This window comes from Schistocerca cancellata, chromosome 2 (assembly GCF_023864275.1).
Source record: "Schistocerca cancellata isolate TAMUIC-IGC-003103 chromosome 2, iqSchCanc2.1, whole genome shotgun sequence".
In the NCBI taxonomy this organism is placed as follows: domain Eukaryota; kingdom Metazoa; phylum Arthropoda; class Insecta; order Orthoptera; family Acrididae; genus Schistocerca; species Schistocerca cancellata.
The window spans coordinates 1052346357-1052366060 of record NC_064627.1 but is presented as its reverse complement, the minus strand read 5'-3'; the positions used below and the strand labels follow the sequence as shown (position 1 = coordinate 1052366060).

Sequence of the window (19704 nt, the reverse complement as noted above, 5' to 3'; positions counted from 1 at the left end):
TACACTACTGGCCATTCAAATTGATACACCAAGAAAAAAGTGCAGATGATAAACGGGTATTCACTCGAGAAATATATTATACTAGAACTGACATGTGATTACATTTTCATGCAGTTTGGGTGCATAGATCCTGAGAAATCAGTACCCAGAACAACCACCTCTGGCCGTAATAACGGCCTTGATACGCCTGGGCATTGAGTCAAACAGAGCTTGGATGGCGTGTACAGGTACAGCTGATCATGCAGCTTCAACATGATACCACATTTCATCAAGAGTAGTGACTGGCGTATTGTGACGAGCCAGTTGCTCGGCCACCATTGACGAGACGTTTTCAATTGGTGAGAGAGCTGGAAAATGTGCTGGCCAGGGCAGCAGTCGAACATTTTCTGAATCCAGAAAGGCACGTATAGGACCTGCAACATGCGGTCTTGCATTATCCTGCTGAAACGTATGGTTTCGCAGGGATCGAATGAAGGGTAGAGCTCGGGTTGTAACACATCTGAAATGTAACGTCCACTGTTCAAAGTGGCGTCAGTGCGAACAAGAGGTGACCGAGACGTGTAACCAATGGCACCCCATACCATGACGCCCGGTGATCCGTCAGTATGTCGCCAAACACGGAAGCGACCGTCATGATGTTGTAAACAGAACCTGGATTCATCCGAAAAAATGACGTTTTGCCATTCGTGCACCCAGGTTCGTCGTTGAGTACACTATCGCAGGCGCTTCTGTCTGTGTAACCGCAGCCATGTTCTCCGAGCTGATAGTCCATGCTGCTGCAAACGTCGTCGAACTGTTCGTGCAGATGGTCGTTGTCTTGCAAACGTCCCAATCTGTTGACTCAGGGGTCGAGACGTGGCTCTACGATCCGTTACAGCCATGCGGATAAGACGGCTGTCATCTCGACTGCTAGTGATACGAGGCCGTTGGGATCCAGCACGGCGTTCCATGTTACCCTCCTGAACCCACCGATTCCATATTCTGCTAACAGTCATTGGATCTCGACCAACGCGAGCAGCAATGTCGCGATACGATAAACCGCAATCGCGATAGGCTACAATCCGACCTTTATCAAAGTCGGAAACCTGATGGTACGCATTTCTCCTCCTTACACGATGCACCACAACAACGTTTCACCAGCCAACGCCGGTCAACTGCTGTTGTGTATATGAGAAATCGGTTGGAAAGTTTCCTCATATCAGCACGTTGTAGGTGTCGCAACAGGCGCCAACATCGTGTGAATGCTTTGAAAAAACTAATCATTTGCATATTACAGCATTTTCTTCCTGTCGGATAAATTTCGCGTCTGTAGCACGTCATCTTCGTGGTGTAGCAATTTTAATGGCCAGTAGTGTAAGGTACGTTTTTGATGTTATAATCTATGCCTAAAATTTCCAGTGATGATTTTGCCTATTTGAGGTTTCGAATAAACCTGTGATTTCAGTCCACAGATTCCGAACTATATTTCGATTATGAAATTTTCATACTCAAGATGCCACAGACTAACTCTTTCACAGACTAAACGTATCTGTCTCTCGCTCCCCATATTTCGTGTGCGAGAACACCGGTCAGTTTGACCGAAGATAAAACATGATTTGAGTTTCACCGATAGTCGTCCGAAGCAAAGAGAGCTTCACTCAAAGTTTAAACGCAGCCGAAACCTCTCAGACAAACAGAAGCTAAACGATGTCAAAGTTAGCGTAAGGAGGGCTATGCGTGAAGCGTTCAGTGAATTCGAAAGTAAAATTCTATGTACCGACTTGACAGAAAATCCTAGGAAGTTCTGGTCTTACGTTAAATCAGTAAGTGGATCGAAACAGCATATCCAGACACTCCGGGATGATGAAGGCATTGAAACAGAGGATGACAAGCGTAAAGCTGAAATACTAAACACCTTTTTCCAAAGCTGTTTCACAGAGGAAGACCGCACTGCAGTTCCTTCTCTAAATCCTCGCACAAACGAAAAAATGGCTGACATCGAAATAAGTGTCCAAGGAATAGAAAAGCAACTGGAATCACTCAACAGAGGAAAGTCCACTGGACCTGACGGGATACCAATTCGATTCTACACAGAGTACGCGAAAGAACTTGCCCCCCTTCTAACAGCCGTGTACCGCAAGTCTCTAGAGGAACGGAAGGTTCCAAATGATTGGAAAAGAGCACAGGTAGTCCCAGTCTTCAAGAAGGGTCGTCGAGCAGATGTGCAAAACTATAGACCTATATCTCTGACGTCGATCTGTTGTAGAATTTTAGAACATGTTTTTTGCTCGAGTATCATGTCGTTTTTGGAAACCCAGAATCTACTATGTAGGAATCAACATGGATTCCGGAAACAGTGATCGTGTGAGACCCAACTCGCTTTATTTGTTCATGTGACCCAGAAAATATTAGATACAGGCTCCCAGGTAGATGCTATTTTCCTTGACTTCCGGAAGGCGTTCGATACAGTTCCGCACTGTCGCCTGATAAACAAAGTAAGAGCCTACGGAATATCAGACCAGCTGTGTGGCTGGATTGAAGAGTTTTTAGCAAACAGAACACAGCATGTTGTTATCAATGGAGAGACGTCTACAGACGTTAAAGTAACCTCTGGCGTGCCACAGGGGAGTGTTATGGGACCATTGCTTTTCACAATATATATAAATGACCTAGTAGATAGTGTCGGAAGTTCCATGCGGCTTTTTGCGGATGATGCTGTAATATACAGAGAAGTTGCAGCATTAGAAAATTGTAGCGAAATGCAGGAAGATCTGCAGCGGATAGGCACTTGGTGCAGGGAGTGGCAACTGACCCTTAACATAGACAAATGTAATGTATTGCGAATACATAGAAAGAAGGATCCTTTATTGTATGATTATATGATAGCAGAACAAACACCGGTAGCAGTTACTTCTGTAAAATATCTGGGAGTATGCGTGCGAAACGATTTGAAGTGGAATGACCATATAAAATTAATTGTTGGTAAGGCGGGTACCAGGTTGAGATTCATTGGGAGAGTCCTTAGAAAATGTAGTTCATCAACAAAGGAGGTGGCTTACAAAACACTCGTTCGACCTATACTTGAGTATTGCGCATCAGTGTGGGATCCGTACCAGATCGGTTTGTCGGAGGAGATAGAGAAGATCCAAAGAAGAGCGGCGCGTTTCGTCACAGGGTTATTTGGTAACCGTGATAGCGTTACGGAGATGTTTAACAAACTCAAGTGGCAGACTCTGCAAGAGAGGCGCTCTGCATCGCGGTGTAGCTTGCTGTCCAGGTTTCGAGAGGGTGCGTTTCTGGATGAGGTATCGAATATATTGCTTCCCCCTACTTATACCTCCCGAGGAGATCACGAATGTAAAATTAGAGAGATTAGAGCGCGCACGGAGGCTTTCAGACAGTCGTTCTTCCCGCGAACCATACGCGACTGGAACAGGAAAGGGAGATAATGACAGTGGCACGTAAAGTGCCCTCCGCCACACACCGTTGGGTGGCTTGCGGAGTATAAATGTAGATGTAGATGTAGAAATCTGTACTTTCGAGAGACAGGATCGGCTATAGTGTTACCGCACACGTAGTGGCGTACTGACTTGAAAAGATCGGCCGGAGACGATCGATCGTCGGCGGTATCCACCGATATCGGAGCCACTGTGACTGCAGCCCAACAAGAAGACGAGAAGCGCTCGATTGGAGCGGATTCGGTACAAGTGGTTGCGGAAGGCACCGCACCGCGCAGCACTATCTAGGAAGAACCGGCTGGACACGCAGCAGCGCGGTCTCGCCAGGTTACGTAGCAGCGGCGGAGGCGGTCGAGCGGCAGTGTCTCAGCAGACATGCTTGGGAGCGGACGTGCGGTGGCGGCCGCCTTGTTGCTGTGCGTTGTCGGCTTCGCGGCGGACGACGCCGATGACGCCACCTCGACGCCAGCGTTCCCCGAGGTGCAGACGCCCTTAGGCCAAGTGCGGGGCAGCATCCTATGGTCCTTGGACGGACGTCAGATATTCTCCTTCCGAGGAGTGCCTTACGCACGGCCACCCGTTGGCGAGCGACGTTTCAAGGTACGCAGCTTCTGCGCTACGTGCATCACATAAGCGAGCTATTCTGGCTACCGAGGCTTCCTCGGCGTGGTAGATCGGTGACGTACTTTCACGAGGCGTTCCACTACGCATCGCCTCATTTCATGGATTCTGCGAAAGTACGTCTTGACGTCGAGGCGTCACGTAACCTGTTCTAGTACAGTCTGTTTGTTGGCTGTCAAGAACTCTTCTCGATCCGCTCTCTTACGCTGGTGGATTGTGTGCTTTTGCTGCTAGCTAATCGTTGCTCCATTGCTCACCTCTCCTGACGGTATTCCCCCGTAAAAGCGACGCAACGTCTGAAAAATAAATAGTGTTCAGATTTCATGCGTGGACAACGAGTCTGCACTTTGCGTAGTTAGAAATATAAACAAAAAACTCTGTAAAGTTCCGTTGTACGGAAATGGTCTCGACACTGATGTTGTAACCATCAGTATTTGGACGGAAGGGAGGCGCGAACATTTTCCCTTTATTTCTCAATTAATGTCTAGTGTGAACTGCCTTCTAAAATCAGTTTTTCTCTTTTTTTGTAAACTCTGGTTAGAGCAATAAACGTCATAAATTGTTTGTACAGTTCTATTCTATTTCACTTCCGTGTGTATAATGTATAGTCTTCATCGCTGGCCGCTGTGGCCGAGCGGTTCTAGGAGCTTTAGTCTGGAACCGCACGACTGCTACGGTCGCAGGTTCGAATCCTGCCTTGGGCATGGATGTGTGTGATGTCCTTAGATTAGTTAGGTTTAAGTAGTTCTAAGTCCTAGGGGACCGATGACTTCAGACATTAAGTCCCATAGTACTCAGTGCCATTTGAACCATAGTCTTCATCTAGAACATCCTTGCCAAAGTTTGCTTTACCAATCATTAATGCATCTTCAATGTGACTATGTCGCACCTTTTTGTAAAATTCATGGAGCACTGTGACCCTGAGATTCTCTAGGCAGCTTCATACGACGATATTCCTCCTGTCATTTCTCTTCCTCCTCCGAATCTCCCTTCATTATTTTCAGTTTCACTTCCTTTTTTCCTCCTCCTCAGTTTTCTTCTCCTTTCCTCATCTACTTTTTCATTGATTCCCATTTCTCCTATTCCTTTTCCTACTCTTTCTTGTCCTCTTCATTCTCTCATTCTGTCTCTCATTTCTTTCATCCTCATTTCCTCCTCATTCTCCTCCTCCTCCACTTTCTCTCTTTCCTCCTATTTGTGCACCTCCCTTCTTTTCTTCCTCTAGAATGTCTCCTTTTCCTCCTCACACGTGTCCCTATCCTCCTTTCCATTGTCCTCTTCTTCTTTGTCGTTCTAATACTTGTTCTTAAACTTCTGCATTATGCCAATTACCGCCCGTCATAGTACTCTGTTTTTCTTGATTAACCAACATATTTTTATTCTTTTGGTACGAATTTTTTAGTTTCATTGGCAGTCTTTCAGGCTGCATTCTCAGTAGATGCTCATTCCATATTGTTCTGTCTTCTTTTGTTATTATAGACTGCCTGTCTGACACTGCCTTATAGTATGTTGCTACCGTACTCTGAAGAAGCTGTGAGCTATAGCAGCAGTAGTATGGTAACTGTCATGGTTATAAAGAGTGGATAAGCCGTAGTAGAGAATGTGGAAACATGTGTTAACCAACTTAACGAAGGGGTGAGAGGGAGCCTCTTACTGCAAAGTGATGCTAGCTATCACAGATAAACAAACACTGATGACAAACCCAGGTCATCCTGATTAGGAATTAAGCAAATGACAAATAATCAGGTGCTGGAACAATAATAATTTCTCTCAGTCCACAAATTTGCACCGTAAAATATATAAAAACAGAAATAAGCGCAGAAACTCAAGTAAGAATAGAAAACAAGTTTGCATGGATTTCTGGCAAAAATTAGATTTTCAACACGAAATTTCAGAAGTATTGCTAACAGTTAGCAAGAAATTCGAAACAAATCAATTCGTCAAAGAACATAGTTTGCACAAATTATTGAAACTAAGAAAAAATTAAAACTACTAAATATATATGATATAATATCATGCTATATAGTGAGGTAGAAGGAAATATGAACACAGATAGAGCAGTAACGCCCTTTAAAATTAAGAAAGCGAAAAAGTCTATAAAACAATGAATACATCAATTAAAGATGTGTGGTAGCATAAAAGGGTTAGAATGACAGATTCATAACTGTTACAAATGCCTTCCAGAAACAATAATCCCTATGGGATCTGTAACTCTAAATTACCTAAAAACGATAAATTCAAGGTAAAGAAATCTGTATGCAAATATAATTGCCCGATGTGGGGGTATTAATCAATAATAAATTTTGTTTTAGTAAATTCGAAACTACACAGACAATTAACTGACTTGAGCGTATACAGAAGCTACGACACAGCATCAGACCATTTCCTCAACATCTTACGGATACATACCGACGCTGAACTTTATAAAGGGCAAAAATACCATAACCATAGAATGGGCAAGAAGTTTGTAAAGAGTATTGATTGTAAGAAGTACCGAAATGTTATAGCAAAAGAGGTTATTAAAAGACTGATGTAATGATAGTATTCACGTCAGTACTGAAGATGAATTGTGAAATACGTCAAATGCAATAGGAAAGAAGCTAATGAAGCATTAAGATAGGAAAATAAGTATCATACGAAACCAGATTTAAATATTTGGTTGCCAGAACTTGAAGACACAATCACAGAGAAGCATAGGGCATACTTGGAATACAATACGAACATTGCCGCAACAACCACGGTCTTTCATCAAAGGAAAAAATACGGAAAAGAACAACTTAGAACTGCTACCAACAAGATCGGGAGCACAGCATCAGAAGGATACAAGAAAAGACTGCGGAAAATGATAGTGTATAAATTCCCGAAAGCCCATAACAAAAACTGACCGCGACGTAGTCCATTTAAATAACATCAGAGAACGACAGTGAATTACTAATTATAAAACAAAACAAAAAATTCATTTCCACAGGGGCTAGTTGGGATAAATGTTTTTATTTCATTCTGCAGAACAGATATCGTATCCAATAACCTCACTGTCGACGGGACATTAAACACTAATCGTCCTTCAATTATTTGATTGTTTTTTGAAGAAGCAATCGGATTCCGTTTTCAGAAGTTCGATGATAACTAGGTCCACATAGCCTTTGTGAAATTTTTAAATGAAATCATTTCCGCTTTTGCCTGTTGAAAAATTACCTATTTCGACTGCAATTTCGACATGTTGTTGTTTTCGAACTGCAATCGCAATAAATAATGTTTTAACAGCCAAAAGTGGAAATGATTTCATTTACGTACTCTTCTGTATTGTTTTTTGTCGTTATTGTAGTCTGACATGCAGAAATGGTTTTGTCTTTCTTGGAATTTATTGAAGCTGTAGTGTCCGACTGAAAGAAGTAAATCATTATAAAGTCCTTTGGTACTAAGCAAGTATTCAGCAGAATGAAAAATAAGTTACTCCTTTCTTCTAAGTGGATAAATAATGGCAGTGGGAAATTCTTACACCGGTAGGATTCGAACTGATGGCATAAAGACCACATGCCACCACACCTCAGCTACGGAAGCAGGTAGTCAATCATCAAAAAAACATAAAATATTGAAAAACTAGCTGAAAAAACAAGAGAGATCACACGGCAGTATTTTATAAGAACCCAAAAGAACGCATGAGGTCTGTTCAGAAAATTCCGCAGAATTCGGAATTTCACGTCAATGGTGTGTTGGTGTAAAATGCGGTTGGCATCCCTGCTCACGCCTGTGATTAATGTGTAACTGCGAGAAGTTTCACTGTTTTATGTCTGTTAGTTACTCAAATGATTCAAATGGCTATAAGCACTATGGGACTTAACATCTGAGGTCATCAGTTCCCTAGACTTAGAACTACTTAAGCCTAACTAACCCAAGGACATCACACCCACCCACGCCCGAGGCCGGATTCGAACCTGCGACCGTAGGAGCAGCGCGGTTCCAGACTGAAGCGTCTAGAACCGCTCGGCCCCAGAGGCCGGCCCTGTTAGTTATTGTTGAGTGCTGTATTGAGTAGAAAGTTGTCCCAGAGTCTGCGAATTTCGAGATGGCAGAGTTAGAGGACCAATGCGTTTGCATTATATGTTGCGTGGAACTCAATAAAACCTTTACAGAAACACATAAAATGAAGCAGGAAGCCTACAGTGATGAGTGCTTAAACCGTACTCGGCGTTACAAACGATTCATGAGGTTTGAAAATGCCCAGAAGGAAGTTAAAGATGACCATCGTTCAGGACGCCTCTCGACGTCTACCAACGATGCTCATGTCAGGAACGTCAACGAAATTATGCGTGGCAATCGAGGACTGACTGTCCGAGAGATTGCAGAAGAATGTACTATTCCAGTTGGATCATTTCATGAAATCCTGACACGGTATCTAGGAACGTATTGTGTTGCCGCTAAGTTCGTCCCGTTGTCGTGAGACTTGTTTGATGCAGCTCTCCATGCTACGCTATCCTGTGCAAGCTTCTTCATCTCTCAGTACCTACTGCAACCTACATCCTTCTGATTCTGTTTAGTGTATTCATCTCTTGGTCTCCCTCTACGATTTTTACCCTCCACGCTGCCCCACAATTCCAAATTGGTGATCCCCTGATGCCTCAGAACATGTCCTACCATCCGATCCCTTCTTCTTGTCAAGTTGTGCCACAAACTTCTCTTCTCCCCAATCCTATTCAATACCTTCTCATTAGTTATGTGATCTACGCATCTAATCTTCAGCATTTTCTGTAGCACCACATTTCGAAAGATTCTATTCTCTTCTTGTCTAAACTATTTATCGTCCACGTTTCACTTCCATACATGACTACACTCCATACAAATACTTTCAGAAACGACTTCCTGACACTTAAATCTATACTCGATGTTAACAAATTTCTCTTCTTCAGAAACGCTTTCCTTGCCGTTGCCAGTCTACATTTTATATCCTCTCTACTTCAACCATCATCAGTTATTTTGCACCCCAAATAGCAAAACTCCTTTACTACTTTAAGTGTCTCATTTCCTATTCTAATTCCCTCAGCATAACCCGACTTAATTCGACTACTTTCCATTATCCTCGTTTTGCTTTTGTTGATGTTCATCTTATATCCTCCTTTCAAGACAATGTCCATTCCGTTCAACTGCTCTTCCAAGTCCTTTGCTGTCTCTGACAGAATTACAATGTCATCGGCGAACCTCAAAGTTTTTATTTCTTCTCCATGGATTTTAATACCTACTCCGAATTTTTCTTTTGTTTCCTTCACTGCTTGCCCAATATACAGATTGAATAACATCGGGGAGAGGCTACAACCCTGTCTCACTCCCTTCCCAACCACTGCTTCCCTTTCATGTCCCTCGACTCTTACAACTGCCATCTGGTTTCTGTACAAATTGTAAATAGCCTTTCGCTCCCTGTATTTTACTCCTGCCACCTTCTGAATTTGAAAGAGAGTATTCCAGTCAACATTGTCAAAAGCTTTCTCAAAGTCTACAAATGCTAGAAACGTAGGTTTGCCTTTCCTTAATCTAGCTTCTAAGATAAGTCGTAGGGTCAGTATTGCCTCAAGTGTTCCAATATTTCTACGGAATCCAAACTGATCTTCCCCGAGGTCAGCTTCTACCAGTTTTTCCATTCGTCTGTAAAGAATTGGCGTTAGTATTTTGCATCCGTGACTTGTTAAATTGATAGTTCAGTAATTTTCACATCTGTCAATACCAGATTTCTTTGGGATTGGAATTATTATATTCTTCTTGAAGTCTGAGGGTATTTCGCCTGTCTCATACATCTTGCTCACCAGATGGTAGAGTTTTGTCAGGACTGGCTCTCCCAAGGCCGTCAGTAGTTCTGATGGAATGTTGTCTACTCCCGGGGCCTTGTTTCGACTCAGGTCTTTCAGTACTCTATCAAACTCTTCACGCAGTATCGTATCTCCCATTTCATCTTCATCTACATCCTCTTCCATTTCCATAATATTGTCCTCAAGTACATCGCCCTTGTATAGACCCTCTATATACTCCTTCCACCTTTCTGCTTTCCCTTCTTTGCTTAGAACTGGGTTTCCACCTGAGCTCTTGATATTCATACAAGTGGTTCTCTTTTCTCCAAAGGTCGCTTTAATTTTCCTGTAGGTCGTATCTATCTTACTCCTAGTGAGATAAGCCCCTACATCCTTACATTTGTCCTCTAGCCATCCCTGCTTAGCCATTTTGCACTTCCTGTCGATCTATTTTGAGACGTTTGTATTCCTTTTTGCCTGCTTCATTTACTGCATTTTTATATTTTCTCCTTTCATCAATTAAATTCAATATTTCTTCTGTTACCCAAGGATTTCTACTAGCCCTCGTCTTTTTGTCCCGCGGCTAATGAATTAGCATCAGAAAGATATTTACCTCGCAATCTATGGAGAGCTTTTGGATCGCGCAAATGAGAAGGAGATGTTCCCTAAGAGAACCATAACTGGTGATGAGACGTGGGTCTACGATTGTGTTGTAGAGACCATGGTTAAATCTATAGAATGGGTCGGGTAAGGTTCTCCAAGACCAAAAAACGCTCGTCAGGTCATGTCAAATGTCAAAGCCATGCCGATAGTTTTCTTTCACTTTGAAGGATAAGTTCGTCATGAATTGGTGCCACGTGGAATACTGTTAATCGATGGTGCTGTTGGGTTGTGTTGCAACGCCTGCGAGAAAATGTGAGAAGGAAACGGCCTGAAATGTGTCGAGACTATTGATGGGGTTTTGATCACAATAACGCACCGCAGATTCATCCCTGTTAATAAACCACGGAATAATGTAGATAGGGAGGTAAAAATTGACACACATGCTTCGAATGACAAGGGGTTTTATTAGAACTAAAAAAAAATTCACAAAATGTTTGACAGATGGCGCTTGACAGCAATACGTGACTGCGCATGACAATCGTGTATAAAAGGAGCTGTAATGAGAGAGAGAATCAGATGCGCCAGCAGTCGCAGCATGTTAACATTACCTGAAAAGGCGTTTTCCGTGAAGCTGTATTATCAGAATGGGGAATGTGCTAGTTCAGCGTTACGATCCTATCGCCATAGGAAGGGGATTCGAACGGGTAAAGGTCCGTTGACAAATGCAGCTGTGGCGAGAATGATTTCGAAGTTCGAAGCCATGGGTTGTTTAGACGATAGACACCGTAGTGGCCGACCGAGCACAAGGCGTAATGCTGCTGAGACAGTTCAGGAAGAAATGGAGACTGTAGCGGGTTCGTCTATGCACGGGGAAGTCAGCGCTCGTGCAGTCGCACGTCGCACCGACATTCCATACAGTACTGTTTCGTTGGCACTTAGGCGTACCCTCCGATGCTATCCGTACAAAATCCATCGGCATCATGAACTGTTACCTGTCGATTTAGTGAAGCGGAGGGCATTTGCGGTGTGGGAGTTTCAAAAGATGGCGGAAGATGACGATTGGTTGAGTAAAGTGTTGTGGACCAACGAAGCTCATTTCACGCTCCGAGGATCTGTCAACGCCCACAACTGCAGAATTTGGGCTACCGAAAATCCTAGGACTGTCGTGGAAACTCCATTGCACGACGAGAAAGTCACGGTATGGGTTGGATTTATCACATCTACCGTTATCGGGCCTTTTTTCTTCGAGAAAATGAGTGATTCTGGTTTTGTAACTGCTGCCGTGACGGGTGAGAGGTACGCCGATATGTTACAGAATCTCATCATCCCCAGCCTGGCTGATAAACACCTGCTGGAACGTACGATGTTTATACAAGATGGCACTCCACCCCATATTGGTAGACGCGTGAAAGATCACTTGCGCGCGTCGTTTGGTGATGATCGTGTGCTTAGCCGCCACTTTCGTCATGCTTGGCCTCCCAGGTCCCCAGACCTCAGTCCGTGCGATTATTAGCTTTGGGGTTACCTGATGTCGCAAGTGTATCGTGGTCGACCGACATCTCTAGGGATGCTGAAAGACAACATCCGACGCCAGTGCCTCACCTAACTCCGGACATGCTTTACAGTGCTGTTCACAATATTATTCCTCGACTACAGCTATTGTTGAGGAATGATGGTGGACGTATTGAGCATTTCCTGTAAAGAGCATCATCTTTGCTTTGTCTTACTTTGTTATGCTAATTATTGCTATTCTGATCAGATGAAGCGCCATCTGTCGGACATTTTTTGAACTTTTGTATTTTTTGGTTCTAATAAAACCCCATGTCATTTCAAGCATTTGTGTCAATTTGTACCTCTCTATCTACATTATTCCGTGATTTATTCAGTTTTCAAATTTATACTGACTTTTTGATCACCCGGTCTTTCGAAGGAAACCATGCACAATAAGTAGAAGGTAAACGCAGAAAAATGCTGTGGGCAAAGGTCCGGAATTTTTTGAACAGACCACGTAAAGGCGGCTGTATTTGTATTAATGACTATGAATGAACACACGCTTTTTCTAGTGAGTCCAGATTGACACCTTTTATTTCTCATCTCTGTCACAAGTTGAAGGTGCAAGATATGTTCTTCTCCTGTCTGTGTGCGCATCGTTTACAGAGGTAACGGACAGAACGTGAACAGATGGGTATGTTTTCTGCGTAATGCCTGCGTGCTGCGTTCTGCGTATCAGCCAGAAAGTAGTAAACCGTGCAGTATTTCGCTTGAAGAAAGGTAAAAGTGTACTTGTCCCCGTCCCGAAGGTCGACTTGAACACCAATTTGCCTTACTAGGCCCGGTGCCTATGCCCGTGTCTTTCTCTTAAAATGCTCCCCACCGTGCGTCGAGGCTTCCCTAGCACCGCGGGAAGTCACACTCGCCAATGCCACTGTCAGAATCCACACCAATCCCGGCAGTGCGCGGCGCGCGAGGCGAACTACGCCACGTACTGTTTGACCAGTTTAATCGGAAACATTTATAAATTCTCTGCTCTGCCACACTGTGAAATCAGTCTGTATAAGGATCGCCATCCTCGCCTTGACCCGCGAGACAAGGTTAAACTGCTCACAACTTCTGAGTCAATGATTAAAAGCTCTGTAGCTAGCTAGCTATCGTGTTGGTGCGCAAGTCCATTGTGCTTTTACATGAGTTTGATGAACATAACAGATGCACATAAAAGTGATTTCAGTCATGAATAATACACTCCTGGAAATGGAAAAAAGAACACATTGACACCGGCGTGTCAGACCCACCATACTTGCTCCGGACACTGCGAGAGGGCTGTACAAGCAATGATCACACGCACGGCACAGCGGACACACCAGGAACCGCGGTGTTGGCCGTCGAATGGCGCTAGCTGCGCAGCATTTGTGCACCGCCGCCGTCAGTGTCAGCCAATTTGCCGTGGCATACGGAGCTCCATCGCAGTCTTTAACACTGGTAGCATGCCGCGACAGCGTGGACGTGAACCGTATGTGCAGTTGACGGACTTTGAGCGAGGGCGTATAGTGGGCATGCGGGAGGCCGGGTGGACGTACCACCGAATTGCTCAACACGTGGGGCGTGAGGTCTCCACAGTACATCGATGTTGTCGTCAGTGGTCGGCGGAAGGTGCACGTGCCCGTCGACCTGGGACCGGACCGCAGCGACGCACGGATGCACGCCAAGACCGTAGGATCCTACGCAGTGCCGTAGGGGACCGCACCGCCACTTCCCAGCAAATTAGGGACACTGTTGCTCCTGGGGTACCGGCGAGGACCATTCGCAACCGTCTCCATGAAGCTGGGCTACGTTAGGCCGTCTTCCGCTCACGCCCCAACATCGTGCAGCCCGCCTCCAGTGGTGTCGCGACAGGCGTGAATGGAGGGACGAATGGAGACGTGTCGTCTTCAGCGATGAGAGTCGCTTCTGCCTCGGTGCCAATGATGGTCGTATGCGTGTTTGGCGCCGTGCAGGTGAGCGCCACAATCAGGACTGCATACGACCGAGGCACACAGGGCCAACACCCGGCATCATGGTGTGGGGAGCGATCTCCTACACTGGCCGTACACCACTGGTGATCGTCGAGGGGACACTGAATAGTGCACGGTACATCCAAACCGTCATCGAACCCATCGTTCTACCATTCCTAGACCGGCAAGGGAACTTGCTGTTCCAACAGGACAATGCACGTCCGCATGTATCCCGTGCCACCCAACGTGCTCTAGAAGGTGTAAGTCAACTACCCTGGCCAGCAAGATCTCCGGATGTGTCCCCCATTGAGCATGTTTGGGACTGGATGAAGCGTCGTCTCACGCGGTCTGCACGTCCAGCACGAACGCTGGTCCAACTGAGGCGCCAGGTGGAAATGGCATGGCAAGCCGTTCCACAGGACTACATCCAGCATCTCTACGATCGTCTCCATGGGAGAATAGCAGCCTGCATTGCTGCGAAAGGTGGATATACACTGTACTAGTGCCGACATTGTGCATGCTCTGTTGCCTGTGTCTATGTGCCTGTGGTTCTGTCAGTGTGATCATGTGATGTATCTGACCCCAGGAATGTGTCAATAAAGTTTCCCCTTCCTGGGACAATGAATTCACGGTGTTCTTATTTCAATTTCCAGGAGTGTATGTAAAGTCAAATAGCGACAATGAACTACAAATAGAAAATGACAATACTTCTGCAGGGGACTTTCAACGACTTGTTGAGCCCACGCCTCGTCGAGGTGCTGCACTACGCTGGGCAAAAGGACGTTCGACATGATTTTAGGAGGTGTTCCATGACTTGTGTCGCCTCAGTGTAATGTCCTCATGCTCTGCTCTGAGGCCTCCCATCAACTCCACACTCATTAATCCACAACATTTGCAGATAAGAACAAGAAAATGCTTAAGTAGAAATCGATGCCCACGTACTGGTCTGAACTTTCCAATGATTTGTAGGCTTTCTATACCAGGAAAGAAACTTCGTTCATCATGAAAAGATTAAAAATATCAGACTTCCTAAATGATAACCACTTTAGAACGCAAACATCGCTCAGGGAGCTGACGACTTGTCACCTCAACAGCACGAGGGCTGATGGCCGATTGGACGATTTCAACAGCTACAAAACTTAATCATGAAGTTATTCAACATATAGGTCATTCATCCAATTAGAAACAGGAGCAGAACGCAGACATTCTCGTTGCACTTTTCATGCTTATACTTAGAGCGCTTATGTAAGGCGTTACCTTCTGAAAAGAGACTTAAGATATTTTTCTGCCACAGGTGTTGGAAACACTGGCCGTCGTGGGGGAAGTTACTCCTCCTGAAAGCCAGCCAAGTAGTCTCCGGCCACAAACTATTTAGGAAGATTCGAGGAAGCCGGCCGCTGTGGCCGAGCGGTTCTAGGCGCTTCAGTCCGGAATCGTTCTACTGCTACAGTTGCAGGTTCGAATCCTGCCTCGTGCTTGGATGTGTGTGATGTCCTTAGGTTAGTTAGGTTTAAGTAGTTCTGAGTCTAGGGGACTGATGACCTCATATGTTAAGTCCTGTGGTGCTTAAAGCCATTTGAACCATTTTTTTGATTAGAGGAAGACTGGCACATGTGCTCCAGCCCGAAAAAGCCTTCTTCGCCAGATCCTGACCCCGTAGTAGACAATAGGCAAGGGAATAGCACATAGGCTCAGGAAGGAATTGAGATGTTAGTCTCTTCCCCTTGAGCAAACTCACCTAGCCAGTTATAGATGGATCTACAGCTTGCCGTGGGCTGCGAACGACGGTGTAAGTTGGCATTTTTACTTTAACCAATCATTACCAGAGGTACAGGACGCGACGAACGATCGAAAATATGGTAGGACGGCTGCAGCTCGACTCCCAGATTCCGTTTCACAGTCTGGTACTCAACCACTGGCCATCAAGCGACATCCGACATTATAGGCTGAGAAAGCAAGAAAACGTTCGCCGTAACTCAGTATTTCTTTAAGTTAAAAAAAAAGCCGTGAAAGTACGATGGTCATCCCAAAAGAAATGACCGACATTTTTCTTTTATTTATTTAATTTTTTATTTTCAAAGCCCCAACTTTTGTTCTAAATCTCTGTTATTCACGGACGTCATAGAAACATTATTGCTACTTGTGTTCAAATGTAATGCAGTATGTTTCCTCCAGCCATGCTGTAGCGGTACTCCGTCAAGATAACAGCTGCCCTTAATGTTCGTCTGAAGCAACGTGCTGTTATATAGTTCCTGTGTTGTGGGAACGAGATAGCGACATATGAAGGGCTTATTTCAATAGTGGTACAAGTCCATTACCTCCACTTTTCTGCCTATAATGCTTCTGAAATTAATGATCCAAACAAACAAATTGAAAGAAAGGTTCATCTCTAGCAAGAAGCCGTATGCTTGAATATTTCTGGTATCTCAACTGCAGATTTTTCAGCGCTCATTTATCTTTAGGACTCTGTATCTCAAAATGAACAAAAATGGACTTGTACCACTATTGAAATAAGCCCTTCATATATTCACAAGGGATTGAAGAAGACGTATAAGGACGACGCTCGATCGCAGCACAGTTAGTCGTTGTGCGAGCAGGTTATTTGGCGAAAGAGTCAGTTTCAATGTGATGTCTGAATGTCTGTGGAGGAATAGTAGAACATTCTGCCTCAAGGGCCGAAGCCAGAAAAGATAGTGATATTGGACGAGCGATCTGGAGCAGAGTCGACAGTCTAACTTATCGCAAAGGTTTTCCATTGCGCTCTAGTTGGGACTCTAGGCAGGCCAATCTATTTCAGGAATGTTGTTCTCCACGAACAGCCTCAGAGATGCTGCTGTATGAGAGGGATGATACAATCAGTCTTCCTATCTGAAGTGTTTAACTAGTGTAGCCAGTACATAATGCTATAAATGTGTACAAATCCTTCTGCTTTTAGCGTTTTCTTAAGCACAATAAGGAAACCACACCCTAACTACGAAAAACACCCCATAACGCAACACCACCTCCTCCGTACTTTACTGTTGGAACCGCACATGATGGCAGGTAACGTTCTCCACGCATTCGCCAAACCCAAAACCTAGTGTAGCGTTTCCACAGGGTACAGCGCCATTCATAACACTAACTCACTCGTTTGAATCATCCACGTCGTTCTTCCCACCTCCTCAAGCATCACTTAGTACTGATTACAGAAATGTGTCGCTTATGGGAAGCTGATCGCCCATTGTACCCCATTCTTTTTAACTCCCTGCGCATAGTCACTGTGCTAGCTGGACTACTGCTACCGCATCGGAATTAACGACTGATTCCTTCCGCTCGTTTCATGCGATTTTTTACGACAGCTCTCCGCAATGCACGACTATACTGTTCCTTTCCGTCAGTACACGAGGTCCGTCTGGTCTTGGTGTACCTGTGGTTATTCCTTCTGATTTCCACTTCGCGGTTATTCCTTCTGATTTCCACTTCTCAGTCGCCTCACCAACAGTCGATCTGAGCAGCTTTAGGGTGGTTGAAATGCTGGATATGTGCTCAGGTGTCACCCAGTGACCAGTCCACGGTCGAAATCACTGAGCTCTCCGGATCGACTCATTCGGCCCTTACTGCTTCTCTACTGACAACACAGCACTTGCCACCTGCTGTTGTGTTGGGGGTCCTCTTCTCGTGACATCCAGTGGTCAATTACGTAGGGCCCCTGGATGCTTTCGATCATATAGATTATTGTCCTCGACTTAAATTATACGTAAATCGTTTCCATCTGTAGTTCTGACCTAAGTTTTTGGGAAGTTGCCTCTGGTTTTGAGGCAAACGCCGTAACTGGTACTCCTCTTCCAATATTCCAACGCTCGTTAACTCACCATTTCACCTGCGCTTTCGCAGACATAGACGGACTAAACATAGTGCTATCAAGTTTTACAGGGCATAAAAAGTTCTCGGTTCAACTGCCGCGTCAAATTCTGGTAAAATTGCAAGCTTTCGATGATAGACTTATTCCTCGAACATATCCGCATACTCTACCCCTCCCGTCGCCTTGATCCCCTTCATGCCCTGGTTGCTCCTCTTCTCTCCGACCCCTGCCCTCTGCCGCGTCTACACTGTTGTGTCCCCCCTATCCTCCATCTCCATACCCTTTATCTCCTTTCCCAAGGTGGCTTCTGTCAACTCCCCCTCCCAGATGATGCCCTCTCTCTCTCCATTTATCCCTCCTGTCAACTCTGATACTCACCTCCCCCTCCTTCCTCTGTCCTTTTCCTGGGCTCCCTCTCCCCCTCCCCCTTCCATCCTGTTTTTTCCCTGCCTGCCCTCTCTGTGCCTCCCTTCTCTCCCCCGAGTCCTTTTGCATTTGCCTCCTTCGACTTTCCCCATTCCCTCTCGCTTCTCCCTACCCCCCCTCCCCCTTATGAGTCCTCCCCCTCCATCGGTTCCCCCTCTTTCGTTTTTCCTCACCTCTCACCTTTTTTTCCCCTCATATGTCCAGGTCCTGCCCCTCCTTCCATCTGCCCTTGGCTGTGGTGTATCATCTTCATGCTTAGTGCAGTGTTTCCAGTGATTGTTAAGTGTTGTGCGTCTTTCCTGAAGTGTTGCGAACGGACATCATACTGTCACTGGGTGTGATTATTATATCTCTTGCGAACAGAAAACAGACTGTCGCCGTGTTTTTAATTGTCTGTCTACTATTTCACCTGTCTTCTTCCTGTGTATTTTATTAGCAGCGCCCACCCTTTGTTTCATGCTTTAACTTCCACAATTTTCCGCCGTTTAACACTTTAAGTCACCGTTTCATCGCCTGCTTTTATTGTTTCTTATCTTTTTATGTTTTAAAAATTCTGTACGCTGAAGAGCAGCGTACTAAGCTGCTGCCAGCCCGCCCCCTTAGGGGGAATCGAAATTCAATAAAGAAAAAAAAAAGATAGACTTCATCATCGTCGCCAGGGACTAAAACTGACTGTCGTGAACTGGCAAGGTTCCCTCTTTTACACCCACAAGACGGCATCCGACTGGCTGGATTACGTCATGATTGTGCGTACAGAAGTGGCGCCCTCTATGTCCATAGATTTTTCCTTCCGCTCTCTAAATAGATTTACGGAGGGGGTGGTGATGGACGGGAAGGTACCTTTCTTAGATGTGCTGATCGAACGGAAATCAGACGGACGATTCAGCCATTCTGCCTATAGAAAACCGACGCATACACTGTCGCCGTGTTTTTTAATTGTCTGTCTACTATTTCACCTGTCTTCTTCCTGTGTATTTTATTAGCAGCGCCCACCCTTTGTTTCATGCTTTAACTTTCCACAACTTTCTCAACGGGCGTAGTTTTCGCAATCCAGTTCAGAAGACAGCTATGCTGAACACTTTAGCACACGGAGCGAGAACTATTTCGGACATGGACCACTTCGGTTCCGAGATTGTGCATCTGCAGACGGTGTTCAGAAGGAACGGGAATTGTCCGTGACATTAGATCAATGCTATTGAGAAAATCAAGACGCGACGCCACTTAAACAAGTCGAGAGGACCAGCTCAAAGCGGCGTTCTTTTCTGCTGTGCAACAACTATCAAGGCAGGTATGAGTCCTAAACAGGCAAGGAATCGGCCGAGCGATTCTAGGCGTTTCAGTCCACAACCGCGCTACTGCTACGGTTGCAGGTTCGAATCCTGCCTCGGGCATGGATATGTGTCATGTCCATAGGTTAGTTACGTTTAAGTAGTTCTATGTCTAGGGGACTGATGACCTCAGATGTTAAGTCCCATAGTGCTTAGAGCCATTTGAACCAGGCAAGGAATCAG

At 45.1% G+C, this 19704-nt stretch overlaps 1 protein-coding gene across 1 annotated transcript in view; it reads left to right on the top strand.

The window, feature by feature from the left end:
* Positions 1–3812: 3812 nt before the first annotated feature.
* Positions 3813–19704, top strand: part of LOC126163040 (esterase E4-like) — a 167318-nt gene continuing 151426 nt past the window's right edge. Inside the window, exon 1 of the mRNA XM_049919915.1 lies at positions 3813–4037. Within this exon, the coding sequence (XP_049775872.1) occupies positions 3813–4037 (225 nt within the window). The remainder of the gene's footprint in view (positions 4038–19704) is intronic.